This window comes from Camelina sativa, chromosome 1 (genome assembly GCF_000633955.1).
Source record: "Camelina sativa cultivar DH55 chromosome 1, Cs, whole genome shotgun sequence".
Lineage (NCBI taxonomy): Eukaryota > Viridiplantae > Streptophyta > Magnoliopsida > Brassicales > Brassicaceae > Camelina > Camelina sativa.
Genome location: NC_025685.1, coordinates 9,467,534 through 9,480,493, shown reverse-complemented (window position 1 = coordinate 9,480,493; position 12,960 = coordinate 9,467,534). Strand labels below are relative to the sequence as shown.

The 12,960-nt window shown below is 37.8% G+C and overlaps 4 protein-coding genes across 4 annotated transcripts in view; 2 read left to right on the top strand and 2 right to left on the bottom strand.

Annotated features, from left to right (window-relative positions):
* Positions 1 to 4,277, top strand: part of LOC104785392 (1,4-alpha-glucan-branching enzyme 3, chloroplastic/amyloplastic-like) — a 14,369-nt gene extending 10,092 nt beyond the window's left edge. Inside the window, exons 10-22 of the mRNA XM_010510597.2 lie at positions 17 to 59; positions 191 to 292; positions 384 to 486; positions 1,092 to 1,229; positions 1,313 to 1,384; positions 1,489 to 1,590; positions 2,208 to 2,285; positions 2,364 to 2,471; positions 2,825 to 2,905; positions 3,266 to 3,370; positions 3,583 to 3,668; positions 3,769 to 3,823; positions 3,929 to 4,277. Coding sequence (XP_010508899.1) covers positions 17 to 59; positions 191 to 292; positions 384 to 486; positions 1,092 to 1,229; positions 1,313 to 1,384; positions 1,489 to 1,590; positions 2,208 to 2,285; positions 2,364 to 2,471; positions 2,825 to 2,905; positions 3,266 to 3,370; positions 3,583 to 3,668; positions 3,769 to 3,823; positions 3,929 to 3,961 — 1,106 coding nt within the window. The 3' untranslated portion in view covers positions 3,962 to 4,277. The remainder of the gene's footprint in view (positions 1 to 16; positions 60 to 190; positions 293 to 383; positions 487 to 1,091; positions 1,230 to 1,312; positions 1,385 to 1,488; positions 1,591 to 2,207; positions 2,286 to 2,363; positions 2,472 to 2,824; positions 2,906 to 3,265; positions 3,371 to 3,582; positions 3,669 to 3,768; positions 3,824 to 3,928) is intronic.
* On the bottom strand, positions 4,301 to 6,269 carry LOC104785401. Its single transcript, XM_010510610.2, has 5 exons — positions 6,138 to 6,269; positions 5,670 to 5,951; positions 5,441 to 5,546; positions 4,781 to 4,924; positions 4,301 to 4,691 (listed from the first exon to the last, which is right to left on the bottom strand). The coding sequence occupies exons 2-5, from the start codon at positions 5,939 to 5,941 to the stop codon at positions 4,452 to 4,454; spliced, it is 762 nt and encodes a 253-aa protein (XP_010508912.1). The 5' UTR covers positions 5,942 to 5,951; positions 6,138 to 6,269; the 3' UTR covers positions 4,301 to 4,451.
* LOC104785381 (ribonuclease 3-like protein 2) lies at positions 6,372 to 8,295 on the top strand. Its single transcript, XM_010510588.1, has 4 exons — positions 6,372 to 6,949; positions 7,105 to 7,260; positions 7,335 to 7,699; positions 7,905 to 8,295. Exons 1-4 carry the CDS (start codon positions 6,467 to 6,469, stop codon positions 8,083 to 8,085), a joined length of 1,185 nt encoding a protein of 394 aa, XP_010508890.1. The 5' UTR covers positions 6,372 to 6,466; the 3' UTR covers positions 8,086 to 8,295.
* On the bottom strand, positions 8,596 to 11,714 carry LOC104785368 (calcium-dependent protein kinase 9). The gene is made up of 8 exons (XM_010510569.2): positions 10,600 to 11,714; positions 10,172 to 10,315; positions 9,925 to 10,077; positions 9,687 to 9,802; positions 9,421 to 9,588; positions 9,215 to 9,342; positions 9,021 to 9,120; positions 8,596 to 8,934 (listed from the first exon to the last, which is right to left on the bottom strand). Exons 1-8 carry the CDS (start codon positions 11,333 to 11,335, stop codon positions 8,854 to 8,856), a joined length of 1,626 nt encoding a protein of 541 aa, XP_010508871.1. The 5' UTR covers positions 11,336 to 11,714; the 3' UTR covers positions 8,596 to 8,853.

Sequence of the window (12,960 nt, the reverse complement as noted above, 5' to 3'; positions counted from 1 at the left end):
CGTATGTTCAAATATGGTGATTTGGATGTTCTTCATTTTCTCATATCAAATTTGAACTGGTAAAGACATCTACATTGTTATGTGGTTTATTCAAATTGTATTAGTTGTACTCACCCTTTTGGTCTAGAAGGAAAGTATCTTGCACTTTTTTGGTTTAGGAATCTGATGCTGTTGCAATTGGCTTTTGTAGGTGGATTACAGAGTATCAAGTCGATGGTTACCAATTTCACTCGCTTGCCTCAATGATTTACACGCACAATGGTTTTGCTTCTTTTAACAACGATTTGGACGAGTAAGACATCTACATTCTTGAGATGCTACGCTTTTGTGTAATTTGGATTTTGGTGACAGTGGGTGAAATAGTTGATGTATGTCCTATGCAGCTATTGCAATCAGTATGTTGACCGAGACGCTTTGATGTACCTCATTTTGGCCAATGAAATTCTGCACGATCTACATCCAAATATAATAACAATTGCTGAGGATGTAAGCTATACACATTCCTTTTTCTTTTTTTTTCTGCTGTCATCCTTTTGGGTAAAGCTATTGAATATTTTTTTATCCTTATTGAATTGCTTTGTCTTAATTGGTAGTATTGGTGGTGCTAGACTGCTAGCTACTAACACGACTTTCATCAGTGAACGTCACTAAGTGTCTGAACTATCTTTATGGACAAAATAAATTATCTCTAGTTTTTGGTTTTGCAAGTCGTTAGTAGAATTAATACTGTACTACCAGTTAGTGAAAAAAAATCATGCTTTTTTTAAATATGATGTATATAGATAAAAAGGGGTGTGAGAAAGTAACATGTAACATGTATATATGTGACTTCTCATGTACAGCACATGACATTAACCATAATGTCGACTAGCTTGTGTAAGCCAAATTAAATTGATCATAGGCAGGAAAAAAAAGCTTTCAATGAATTATCTTTTATGAATGCCAGATGTATCTGTGGGTAGAACGGTGAAGATTCTTCTAAACTTTCTCAATTTTTTTTCAAATTTTCTGTTGATAATCTGCATCTTTGGGTTTCACTATCTACCCACTTATGGAACTTGATAATTGATATAGTTTCCTTTTGCTTTTAGGCAACATATTACCCTGGGTTGTGTGAGCCAGTTTCTCAAGGTGGACTTGGATTTGATTATTATGTGAATCTTTCTGCGTCAGAAATGTGGGTTTCTCTCCTTGACAATGTACCGGATAATGAATGGAGCATGAGCAAGGTTATAGCTTTTTAAGTATCCATTGTTATATATCCAGAACAATACTTTTTGTCCTATTCTCTGATTTCTAGCCAGTTCTGCAGATTGTCAGTACATTGGTAGCTAACAAAGAGTATGCCGACAAGATGCTCAGCTATGCCGAAAGCCACAACCAAGTATTTACTTTGTAACTTTAGACGTCTAAAGCTTTTTCATATCTACTACACAACTATACTTTTAGGCTGCATTGATATTGCTGTTTATTCTACTTTTCCACCAGTCCATATCAGGAGGGCGTTCATTTGCTGAAATCTTGTTTGGTGGAGTCGATAATGGTTCTCCCGAAGGAAGACAATTGGACAGGGGAGTTTCACTACATAAGGTACCCCTTTGTTACTCCTGTAAATACTCCTTCCATAACTTAGCATACCTTCATCATGATGAGAACACAACTGTAGAATGAGATTGAATGTTATTCTGAATTGTGCATTCAAAAGTTAAAAGATGAAGTCCGGAAGATTGTCGAATAATTGCCCTCTGTTTTCATTAAACTATACCGTTTTCTCTAGGCCCTCTACCTCCCTTCCCTTTGTTTCCTAACTTCTTTGGTTTTATTATATATTTTACTGTTGAACTACAGCTAAGTTCACTTATGTACAAAATGTAGAGTACGCCTCTCAACTTTGAATATTTCACTCTTAATTCTCTGTAGCTAGCTGTTGCTTTGATCCCATCAAATGTGTCTTTTATATTTGAGAATACTAGGTGGTGAATCAAATAGTGCAAGTACATCCCTCTATTTGTCATTTATGCATTTGTAAATCCAGTCTTGTTGTCTAAAATGTTTAGCTGATGAGAAGATGATTTTCTTATTTCTACATCCTATGACGAGCTGCATCAAGCTTCATTTTGTATTTGTTCCTCTCCGTGAGGTGCTAATTCATGCTTTTGTCTCACTTATTTTCTGAAAGCTTCGTTTCTTGTCATTGCTTGAACCAGATGATTAGACTTATTACTTTTACAATTGGTGGCCGTGCTTACCTCAATTTTATGGGAAATGAATTTGGACATCCTGAGGTAACTCTCCTAATTCTCATTGTTCCAATGAAAATCATCTTCATGTTTCTGACGTTTAATCCTTTTCACCTTTTTCAGAGGGTTGAGTTTCCAACGCAGAGCAATAACTTCTCGTTTTCACTTGCTAACCGCCGCTGGGACCTTCTGGAAAGTGGAGTGCATCATCACTTATTTTCCTTTGACAAGGTATCAGTATTAACTCCTAAAAGTACAGCTTCCAGCTTCCATAGCCATGATTTTGTTAGCATCTCTGAAAAAAATTCTTCTTTAACTTTTATAGCAATTCAATACTGTATTGGCTTTAAAGGAGGCGAATGAATGTTATCAAGCTGAGAAAGTCTCGAAAACTTGAACTAAAACAGATTTACTGCTGATAATGCTCATCTTATATCAGAAGCAACTTGTTGAATATCCTGATTCCTTATTAAATAATAACTATACCCATCCTTATTAGAATTATATTGGAATGGAAAATATTCCAAGCATATGTCCTCTTGCATCAAAAGAAATGCTTTGCTGATCTCATTTCTTATTTGTAGGAGCTAATGGACTTGGATAAAAGCAAGGGTATCATTTCAAGAGGTCTGCCCAGCATCCACCATGTGAATGATGCAAATATGGTATTTGAATCCTTTTGCTTCTTCTTTCCACTTAAAATTGTTTGGGTTTAGGGTATGAACCATAAAATTAATCGTCAAAGTACTCACTGAATTGGCTTCTTTAAGTTCCTGAAAGTCACTGGTGTGCTAGTGTTAGCATATGCCTTTAAATACATATATTTTTCCAGCTAGTGCAGAAAAGGAATAGAACGAATTGCTTTCATGCATTGTAATGGGGTTTCTCCAAACACATTTATAGAATTGTGAAGCCAGATAGTAACAGTGTATGCCTTAGCAAAGTGAGACTGCCAAAGTATGCATCAATTATGGAAGGATTTGGACAATAAGCCTGCTTACAAGTCAACTTTTCATCATCTACAGGTGATCTCATTCTCGAGGGGTCCTTTCCTATTTATCTTTAACTTCCACCCATTAAATTCATATGAAAAGTATGATGTTGGCATAGAGGAAGCTGGTGAATATACCGTAAGTTTTTCATTCTCTGTATAGATTCCACCCTTTACCTGTCATTTTGTTAATCAGAGTCTGTCAGTTGAAACAGTTGTTTCATTCCATTAAATATAGTTGCTGCTGTTTTCTGCATTCGTCTACTCGTGGATAGAAAACTATCATTACTAGAAGGGTTATTTATGCGTTTCACCTAATAAGAGGCTAAGAATATTGTCTGGATTCTGCAGATGATATTGAACTCTGATGAAGTAAAATATGGGGGTCAAGGACTTGTATCGGAGGACCAGTATCTCCAACGGTCAATTAGCAAGAGGTTTGTAATTGTCACATAGTTGATTGTTGTAAGATCCTAGTTGTCAACGAAATAAGGACGTTGTCTGTTTATCATTTGAACCAAATCCACATTTGTGCAGGATTGATGGTCAACGAAATTGCTTAGAGGTGTTTTTGCCAAGCAGGACTGCCCAAGTCAGTTCTCTATCTCTTTTGCTTTCTTTCTATCTCTCTCTTTATGTTATTCACTGCCATGGGAATTCATATCAGGTCATATATTGATTCAAACTGTAATTACAGGTTTACAAGTTGACCCGGATTCTCCGAATATGATCCTCTATGTGTAAGCTGCATACGAACACCAAGTTTGTACGAGAGGCTAGCTCTGAACCCAAGGTCAGTACGAGAGGTGATGTTATACAGACATGACTCGTCCAAGCAATGATGGCAGTTGAGAAGATATTCACAGAAGATGGACAAACAGGAAAATCATAAAGAGAACCCCAGGACGACTATTTCATATTGTGGTGTAGATCAAGCTGCGTCATGATGAGAAATTTAACAAACGAACATCTTTATGCAAAGCTTTGGTTGATGTTATGTAGTGACTTTCTAGGTAGATGCTCAAGTTTGTGTAACATACTTTCGTAGTTAGTAATTTGGTATATATAGTTAAAAACGAAAAAATTGGTATATATAAATTGGTTAATGCATTCCTCAACAAAATCATTGCTTTCAACAAGACAAGAAGCAATCCAGCTGCTTAGATATATTGTTTACCTAGTCAAAAAAAAATCTTAAGGCAAACAGGTAATAAATGAGCTCAAGCAGAAGAATGTTGTGCTTGTGAAGCATCCGAAGGAGAGAAAAGGTCATCATATGAAACAGGTACTCTGATCCTCTCATGAACAGGCTTCCTTTCAACTTGCGGTTTGGATTCAGTCTGCTCAGCTACCGGCGTATCACACATCTCATTGACAAGAGCTTCATCTGCAGAGGCAAGTCCTTCGGAGGAGCTTCCCTGATCTCTTTTCGGCCTCGTGTTTGGGTACCTAAATTGTTTCTGCAAAGTTTGTATAGTATAAGACACAGAGGTATAGGAAAGAAAAAATGGTCTAGCATGTTGTAATAAGACAATTGGCAAGAACAAACCTCAAACTCCTTGGTCTTTTTCATTATCTCTCTATGAGCTGCGGGCTGTCTCGCTTTGATGATGTTCCACAATACACCACCACCTGTCCGTTTCCTACTGCCATCAACAGTCACTTGACCTCCGCAGGTCTCAATTGCTTCCACCTAGGACAAAAACATATTTCTTACCATCATTAATTATATGTCCTTTCGCATGACTCTTGCAGAACAGAATAGATATAATCCTAACCAAGTTCAAGCAACCAGAGAGAGCAATCATAAAGCATTGGTAAGATAGACAGTCATCTCTTGATTAAGGTAATATAGTTGACACGGTTGGTCTCACTTATAGATGAATGACACTGTAGTAGTCATAAAAAAAATCATCTATCCACACATGGTGTAGTCCACATTGTCTACATCAATAAAAACAGAGAAAACACTGATGAGCACACGGGAAGAAGAAAATATCACAACCTATAACATATGAAGTTTTCACCAGCTATATCTCAGCACAAGGCACAGTATTTGAAGCAGCAAAGAACGCTCAATCTTGAACTGCAGGTGGAAACAATATAACTAAACAAGATTGCCACTCATGCTGGCGCACACAGATTAAACAGTCTTTCGACTGCAAAAACATAGAAAACATCTTGTAGTAGTCTTGTATACAATTAATACCTCATTGACAAGATCACTTAAGGCAGCCATTCCAAGACACCCAACAGCTGTGTACATCATGTAAGACTTCTTCTCCTTCAGGCGTCTACAGGTATCTCTAACAAACCTGCAAAAACAAAATCATCATACTGTGAGCAAAGTTTCAACCATAGCCAATATCAGCCATCAGGCAGCTCCACCAAGAGTTTACGAAACAACATAGACATATAGAAGAAAAAGAATCAGTTACCAGTCTACACTCATGGGTTTGTCAATCGCAGGGCCTTTTCTCTTTTTCTTCTTCTTCTTCTTCTTCTTCTTGTTTGGCTGATCCTGTCCATCCTTCTTACCCAAAAGCCCTCCTATATCTTTGTCTCCATCACCATTTGGTCTCTCCCCAGAATCTAAATCATGCTCCACAAGAATCTCTCCTTCTTCCACATCAACCATGTCAACATCCTCCACGTTTTCAAATCCATCTTCTTCATTGATAGCATCCAACAGACTCTCTTCTCCCTCCATGATCAAAAACCTACATTTCAACCAAATATCAGAACAACACACACACCGAAAAATCCTAATCCATTCAATAAAAACTCCGAACCCATTTATAATAAACAACGCTTATCCCTCTCCAACATCCAAAACACCCGAATCTGTCATACAAATCGCAATACAAAACCCAAAATCGCGAAAATAAACAGAGTAAAAAACAAACCTTTGGAACTCCCCTTCGGTCTTCGATCACCTACTACACTCGAGATTTATGAACAAAGCACACACCTCTTCATCGACCCAATACTGAGAAAAGCAAAAAAAAGAACTCAGTTTCTAGGGTTTAAGCCAAATAAAAATTGCCCCTTTAAATATTTTGTACCCAAGAAAGAAAAAAAACGATTTTTATTCTTTTCCTAATTTGTCCTGAACCTGAAGACTATATTTTAGTCAATGAAAAAAAAAAGAATAATAAAAAAAACAGAGAAGAAGACTCATCATCCCATCATCATCACTGTTGTGTTGTGTCGCTTTTAGATTCTCTCCTCTCCCATGGATCACTTTTTCTCACCGGAGTACAATTTCCCGGCGATCACTCCCTGTAACTTATCTAATCCACTTCCACCATCATCATCGTCTACGCCACCTTCACTCGATACCCACCGTTTCTACAATAATGCTCTTTCCCCATCCGTACCACCACCAAGCGTTCCTGTTTCGCCGGAGATGGAGTCTATGGAAGCAGTGGAGAAGATTCTCAACTATAAATTCAGGAACAAGAGTCTTCTCAAGGAAGCGCTTACTCACACCTCTTGTACGGACCATCCTTCTTACGAGCGGCTTGAGTTCGTAGGCGATAGTGCTATTGGTCTAGCTATCTCGAATTACTTATACTTAACGTACCCTAGCCTTGAGCCACACGAGTTGTCTCTGTTGAGAGCAGCTAATGTTAGTACTGAGAAACTCGCTCGTGTCGCTCTTAATCATGGTCTCTATCGATTTCTCCGACGCAATGCTCCTTCCTTAGATGAAAAGGTAACCCTTATAAAAGAACCCTTTGACTTTGAGAGCCTTAGGGTTGGAACAGAGTGATCCTTGTACTAAAACAATTTAGACTATCTTGAGATTGAGAGAACATGTTCTTGTGATATTCTCACCAAGTTGTGTGCGTTTTTGGTGTCGTTTGATAGGTTAAAGAGTTCTCAGATGCGGTGGGGAAAGAAGATGACTTTTCAGTGGCACATGGTGGGTTAGTCAAGGCCCCAAAAGTTCTTGCTGACCTTTTGGAGTCTCTAGCTGGAGCTGTTTATGTTGATATCAATTTTGATCTACAAAGGCTCTGGGTGGTCTGTGTCTCCTTCTTCTTGTGTCTTGTCTTCGTTTCTTAAAGTTTAAAAGGTTGCATATTGTCTATTTGCAGATCTTTAGGGGTCTTTTGGAACCAATAGTAACACTTGACGATTTGCAGAAGCAACCTCAACCTGTGTCTATGCTTTTTATGTTATGTCACAAACATAAGAAGCGAATCGACATTAAGAACTCGAAAGATGGCAATAACAGTATTGCTGATATATATCTTGATGATAAATTTTTGGCTTCTGGGAGAGCTGAGAATAAAGATATCGCAAGGCTGATCGCTGGTAAGGAAGCGTTACGCCAGTTGTCAGAAGTACTTCCCGTTGAGATGGTTATTGATGAGGATAGTGTACAAATTGAGTTTAAACATGCGAAAACAAAGTTGAATGAGATTTGCTTAAAGAAAAAGTGGCCTAAACCGATCTACAGGTATTAATCTTACTCCTATATTATGGAAGATTACACTCACTTACATTTGTAGTAAGACTTGCTTGCTTAACAACGACCATGTTCCAAAACCAAATTGATTTGAGCTTTGAGTAGTTTATAGTCTTTAATAATCTCAGGAAGAAGAACACATTTGGTAATCCATAGTTTTAAAACATTTTGTTACTGTGTTTTTAACTCTTTTCAGCGTTGAGGAAGAGAGAAGCTCGGTAAAAGGAAAGAGATTTGTTTGCTCAGCTAAGATTAAGATCCCAACAGAAGAAAATACATTATACATGAAGGGAGATGAACAATCCAAGATCAAGAAAGCAGAAAGCTCCGCCGCTTACCACATGATTACAGCCTTGAGAAAATCACATTATCTCTAATGCATTACCACATAGCTTCTTGTCTAATGGTGTTGTATCATTTGTAAAATTATATAGCACATTTACCTTGAACCAAAATACTCTCTAACCACCGCTGGTTCATTCAAACAAGATTTTTTAATCTTCTTATATGGTGACAATTTAGGACAAGAGGCTATGTCTTGTTTCAGGCATATGATTATATATATATTGTGTTTTGGTTTGGTTTTTCTTGCTGGTTTGGCTTTTGTTTTTTCTCTGAATAATGCTATTGGTAGCTAATACTATCCAACTGAATAACTTAAATCTTATGATGCAAAGGTCTACACGGTTAATCACTTTTGATTTGAACCTACAGGTTTGGGTTCACTAGTCTATCTTTATCCCACAAAGGGGAAATTTGGAGTCGAGCTAAGCCATTTGCCCAAAGATACTTGTACCTCTGTAATGTGTTAATGTAGGGAGATAAATACTGCTCTGCTTTACGTGCAATATAGTCTTTTTGACATTGATGGAATGTACAGCGTAGAGGATCTGAGGTAAATTGTTAACACAGGAAGAATCAAAATCGTAACATTAAAAATGACACCTCTCTTTCTCTCATATCACAACAGCCTTAGCACATAACACAAAGGACAAAACAGAAGTGGAAAAAAAAATACAAAACACAAGCAATCAGAGTTTTGAGTATCTTCCTCTTTATGTGGTTTTTGTCTGAACAAAACATTAGTTCAGCTCCTGACTTTCTGGATTAGATACAAACAAAAAGACTTCCAGGAGCAAAATCCACTAGAACAGCCGCGGTTGTTGTTGTTGTGGATTTCCACTTCTCATCATGGCGCAAAACTCTTCATGGTTGATTCTACCATCCTGCAATAGGAGCAACACATTATGGTCAAAGTCTAGTTTCCTTGAAAGACGAAGAAGATAAAGAGGAGATTATTATTTCAACTTACATTATCCGAGTCAACATCTGAGAGAACCTCTTTGATTGTTGCATCATCCCCCATTCCATATTCCTTCAATGCGGCTTCCAGTTCATCGATTGTAATGTATCTGTGTGCACATTATGATCCCAAAAAAAGGCTCACCATCTTGCTTATATATTGGTGAAGAACAACAAAAAACAAGAAGAAACAGAGTTGCTTACCCGCTGCTGTCTTTGTCAAAATGCTGGAAGGCTTTGTAGAGATTCTCATTACTTTCAAGCCTGTGTCTATGCATAGTTGCAGTGATAAACTCGATGTAGTCGATTGATCCATTCCCATCAACATCAGCCTAAGCACAAATTCCGGGAATCTGAGTTCTTAAAGTACAGGAACAAAATGGGTGAAAAAATCTTTTTGACCAACTTACAGCATCCATGAGCTGCTTCACTTCTGCCTCTGTGAGTTTTGATCCCAGTTTGGCTAGTCCTTCTTTCAGTTCTTCATATGTGATTGTGCCACTGTTGTCTGTGTCTATGTTAGCAAACATTGCCTTCAATCCTTGGATTTCTTCCGTGTTAATATTCTCCGCTATGACCTATAAAATCTCATCATGAGCATAACGAAAAAAGGGCCACCAAATTGTACCACAGAAACACATTGCACATTTGTATATTTGAAAAATCTTGACTTCACCTTTAAAGCAAGTTTCTTTAGCTTATTCATTGCTCTAAATTGTTTCATCCTTGAGAGAACAGCACTGTCAATTGGCTTGTCTGATGCTTCTCCACCTTCTCTAAGCCATGGATGCTCTGCACAAAACAGTAGAGCAAGTCTCGGGATCAAAAAGGAACCAATAATGGAAACTTCCTGAATCCCGCATTGTGTTTTCGGCTCTGTAAAATGTCTTCAAAAGGTTATGTGAGTTACTTACGAAGAACATCAGCGGCAGAAATCCGCCGTTTTGGATCCGCAGTCAACATTCTACGCACCAAATCCTTGGCACTGTTGGAGATTGACGGCCATGGTTGGCTCTCAAAGTCGATATGGCCTTCCAATATAGCATCAAATATACCTTTCTCGGTTTCTGCATATCAACCATGTTTATGTGTCACAGTGTCAGCAACATATAAATCAAAAAGGCAGAGCAAGAAAGAGAAAGAGGGAGAATATGGCATTACCAGCCCAAAATGGGGGCACACCACTGAGTAGAATGTATAATATGATTCCAGCACTCCAGATATCAACTTCTTTCCCGTATCTACGACGTAAGACTTCAGGAGCAACATAGTATGCACTGCCAACAATATCTCTATATACTTTTCCTGTAAAGAAGAAGTAGAAACAACCAAATGATAAACAGTAAGAAACATCAAATTCTACCAAAGAGTTATCTCAACAAATGAAACAACTGTTGGCTAATCTTTATGCAATTCACAGAACCAAGACACACAAGTAATATAACAAAAACCTTTAATGCATGACTCATCTATGTTCTAGACACACACAACTTCATCAAAATGTACTAAAGCCCCATATGATGATGATGATGATAATTCAACTCAACCACTAAACCAAAACTCAGGAAAGAAAGGTTTGATTATTTTACCCTCTTCAATGAAGACAGACAGGCCGAAATCAGTAGCCTTGATCAAAGCCTTCTCATCTTTGCTAGAAAGCAAGAAATTCTCAGGCTTCAAGTCTCTATGCAACACACCCATGAAATGACAAATCTTGACAACATTCACAATCTGTCTACAGACAGAAGCAGCAGCTCTCTCACTGTAATGTCCCTTAGCTATGATTCTATCAAACAATTCACCACCTGCACAAAGCTCCATAACCAGATTCACAGCTTTCTCATCCTCATAAGCTCCTTTAAACTCCACAATATTAGGCTGGCCACTCAAATGCTGCATTATCTGAATCTCTCTCCTCATATCATCCTTATCAGCTTTCGTCACAAGCTTCTTCTTCGAGATCGATTTGCAAGCGTACTTCTTCCCCGTCGAGTTCTCAGTGCAAAGATACGTTACCCCAAACTGCCCTCGACCTAGCTCTTTACCCAATGTGTAGAACAGCTTCACATCTTCGAAAGCGTTCTCTAGAATAGAATTGCTCTTTGTGGTCTTGGGACTTGGTCCCGGTGCTGCAGCCGCCGTTCTCCACGGTGGTGGTTGACTATTCCCGGAACCAGGTTTCTCCGGCTGCTGAGTGGTGGTTCTCGCCTGTGGAGTATACGACGGCGGATCTTGGTTGGTCACTCCTACGTCAACTGATCTATTGGTATGCACATTTTGCTGCGGCTTCATCAATCCATTGTTCTTGGCAAAACAATTGCCCATGACTTTTAAAAGCTCAAATTCCGACGACCCGGAGAAGAAAGATCGGAACTTTAGCTAAACTAGCTCCAACTGAGACGACCCAGAGAGGAAAGATCGCAACTTTTGTAATAAGAACCCAAATTTTGGAGATGATTCAAGAAATTGAAAGTTAGGATTTTTAAAATAAAAATTGGAGGAGACCATTATTATAATATAAAGACGTGGAAGCATCACCTCAATCAGATAATATACCTTAATTGCATCAAGCGAAGTAATGTTCGCCAGATGTGTTTGAAAACAAACAAATGATCATTAACATAATAATATTCAAAAGAGTTGAAGAAGAATGTAACATGAGAAGCATGAAATGATTATGAAATTAATTAGTAGATGATCGATGAACAACAACTAGTGGTGGTGGGTTCCTCCTATATATAAGAGGACGGCTTTATCTGAGTAAACGATGTTGAAAAGTACGACTTTATTATCCAAAAAAAACACCCAGTCAAACTCATACGTCCATTAGACTCTTTTTATACGAACAATGACCCAAATATATATATATATATATATTTGTAACCAAATTTTCATGATACTTGAAACATGTTGAGCTTGAGCAGCTACAAGAAAAAAAAACAGAATTGATGGTTTGCCTTGATTTGGCACTTTTGCGTATACTGTAGTTCGGGATTTGAAGCTGTTTGCTGGTTATTATGCCGTGTGTGTGACATCTTTGACTTGTCGTCGACATGATAAGTACACACAAGCTATACGACAGTTAACAATAATAAGCAGTTGAACACTATTTAGCATGTATATATTCTTTTTCTTTGAGAAATTTTCAATATTCAATACAGTACTAGTTTTTAGACGTTTATGTTCAGAGATTTTTTTTTTTTTTTTTTTTTTTTTTTTTTTTTTTTTTTTTTTAAAAAAAAANCATAATTATAAATTTGTAATATAGTGGCTGCTGCTTAAATAACATAGTGGTAAGATTGATTTTTCGGCGTACGTAATGGATATTTGATGGCTGTCACTGATGATCATTTTTGCTATTTACATTTTTCTTTCTGTGCTGAAAAAAAATCCAGTGAATAAACTAGTCCATCTCTAGAAGTGCTCATATAGTCAAAATAGAAGAAGATCTAAGCCTAACGAGAAACTTATTTAGCTTGTCTTCCTATAATTCATACCACACAAGCCTATCTTTTTAGTGGGTCAGCCTATATGAAACATAAGTCTAGGAGAGACCAAGTCTCGTCGAGTGACATCAAGAACCCTCCATGAAGAATCACAAGAGTTAAAGTCGTAGATTTTGAACTCAACAACTTCGGGTCCGTCATCATCAACCATAACAAAACTCAAGATTTTGTGGGATTTGGTGCTGCTATTGTATCTGAAAGCATACGAATATCTATCCAATCTGTGATAACTATATGTGGCTTCGATCCATCGGGGTTGCCCACAATACGGGTTAAAAACCACGAGCCTAGGGTTGTCTTTCAGGATGCATAAAGTAAACCGTCGCAGTGAAAGACTTGACGTACCTTGACGTTTTGACCTGAAGCGTCGTGGCAAATAAGTGTACCTTGACGTTCTATGCATCATTCAAATAAACCCTAAAATCCATCATCACGACCACCATA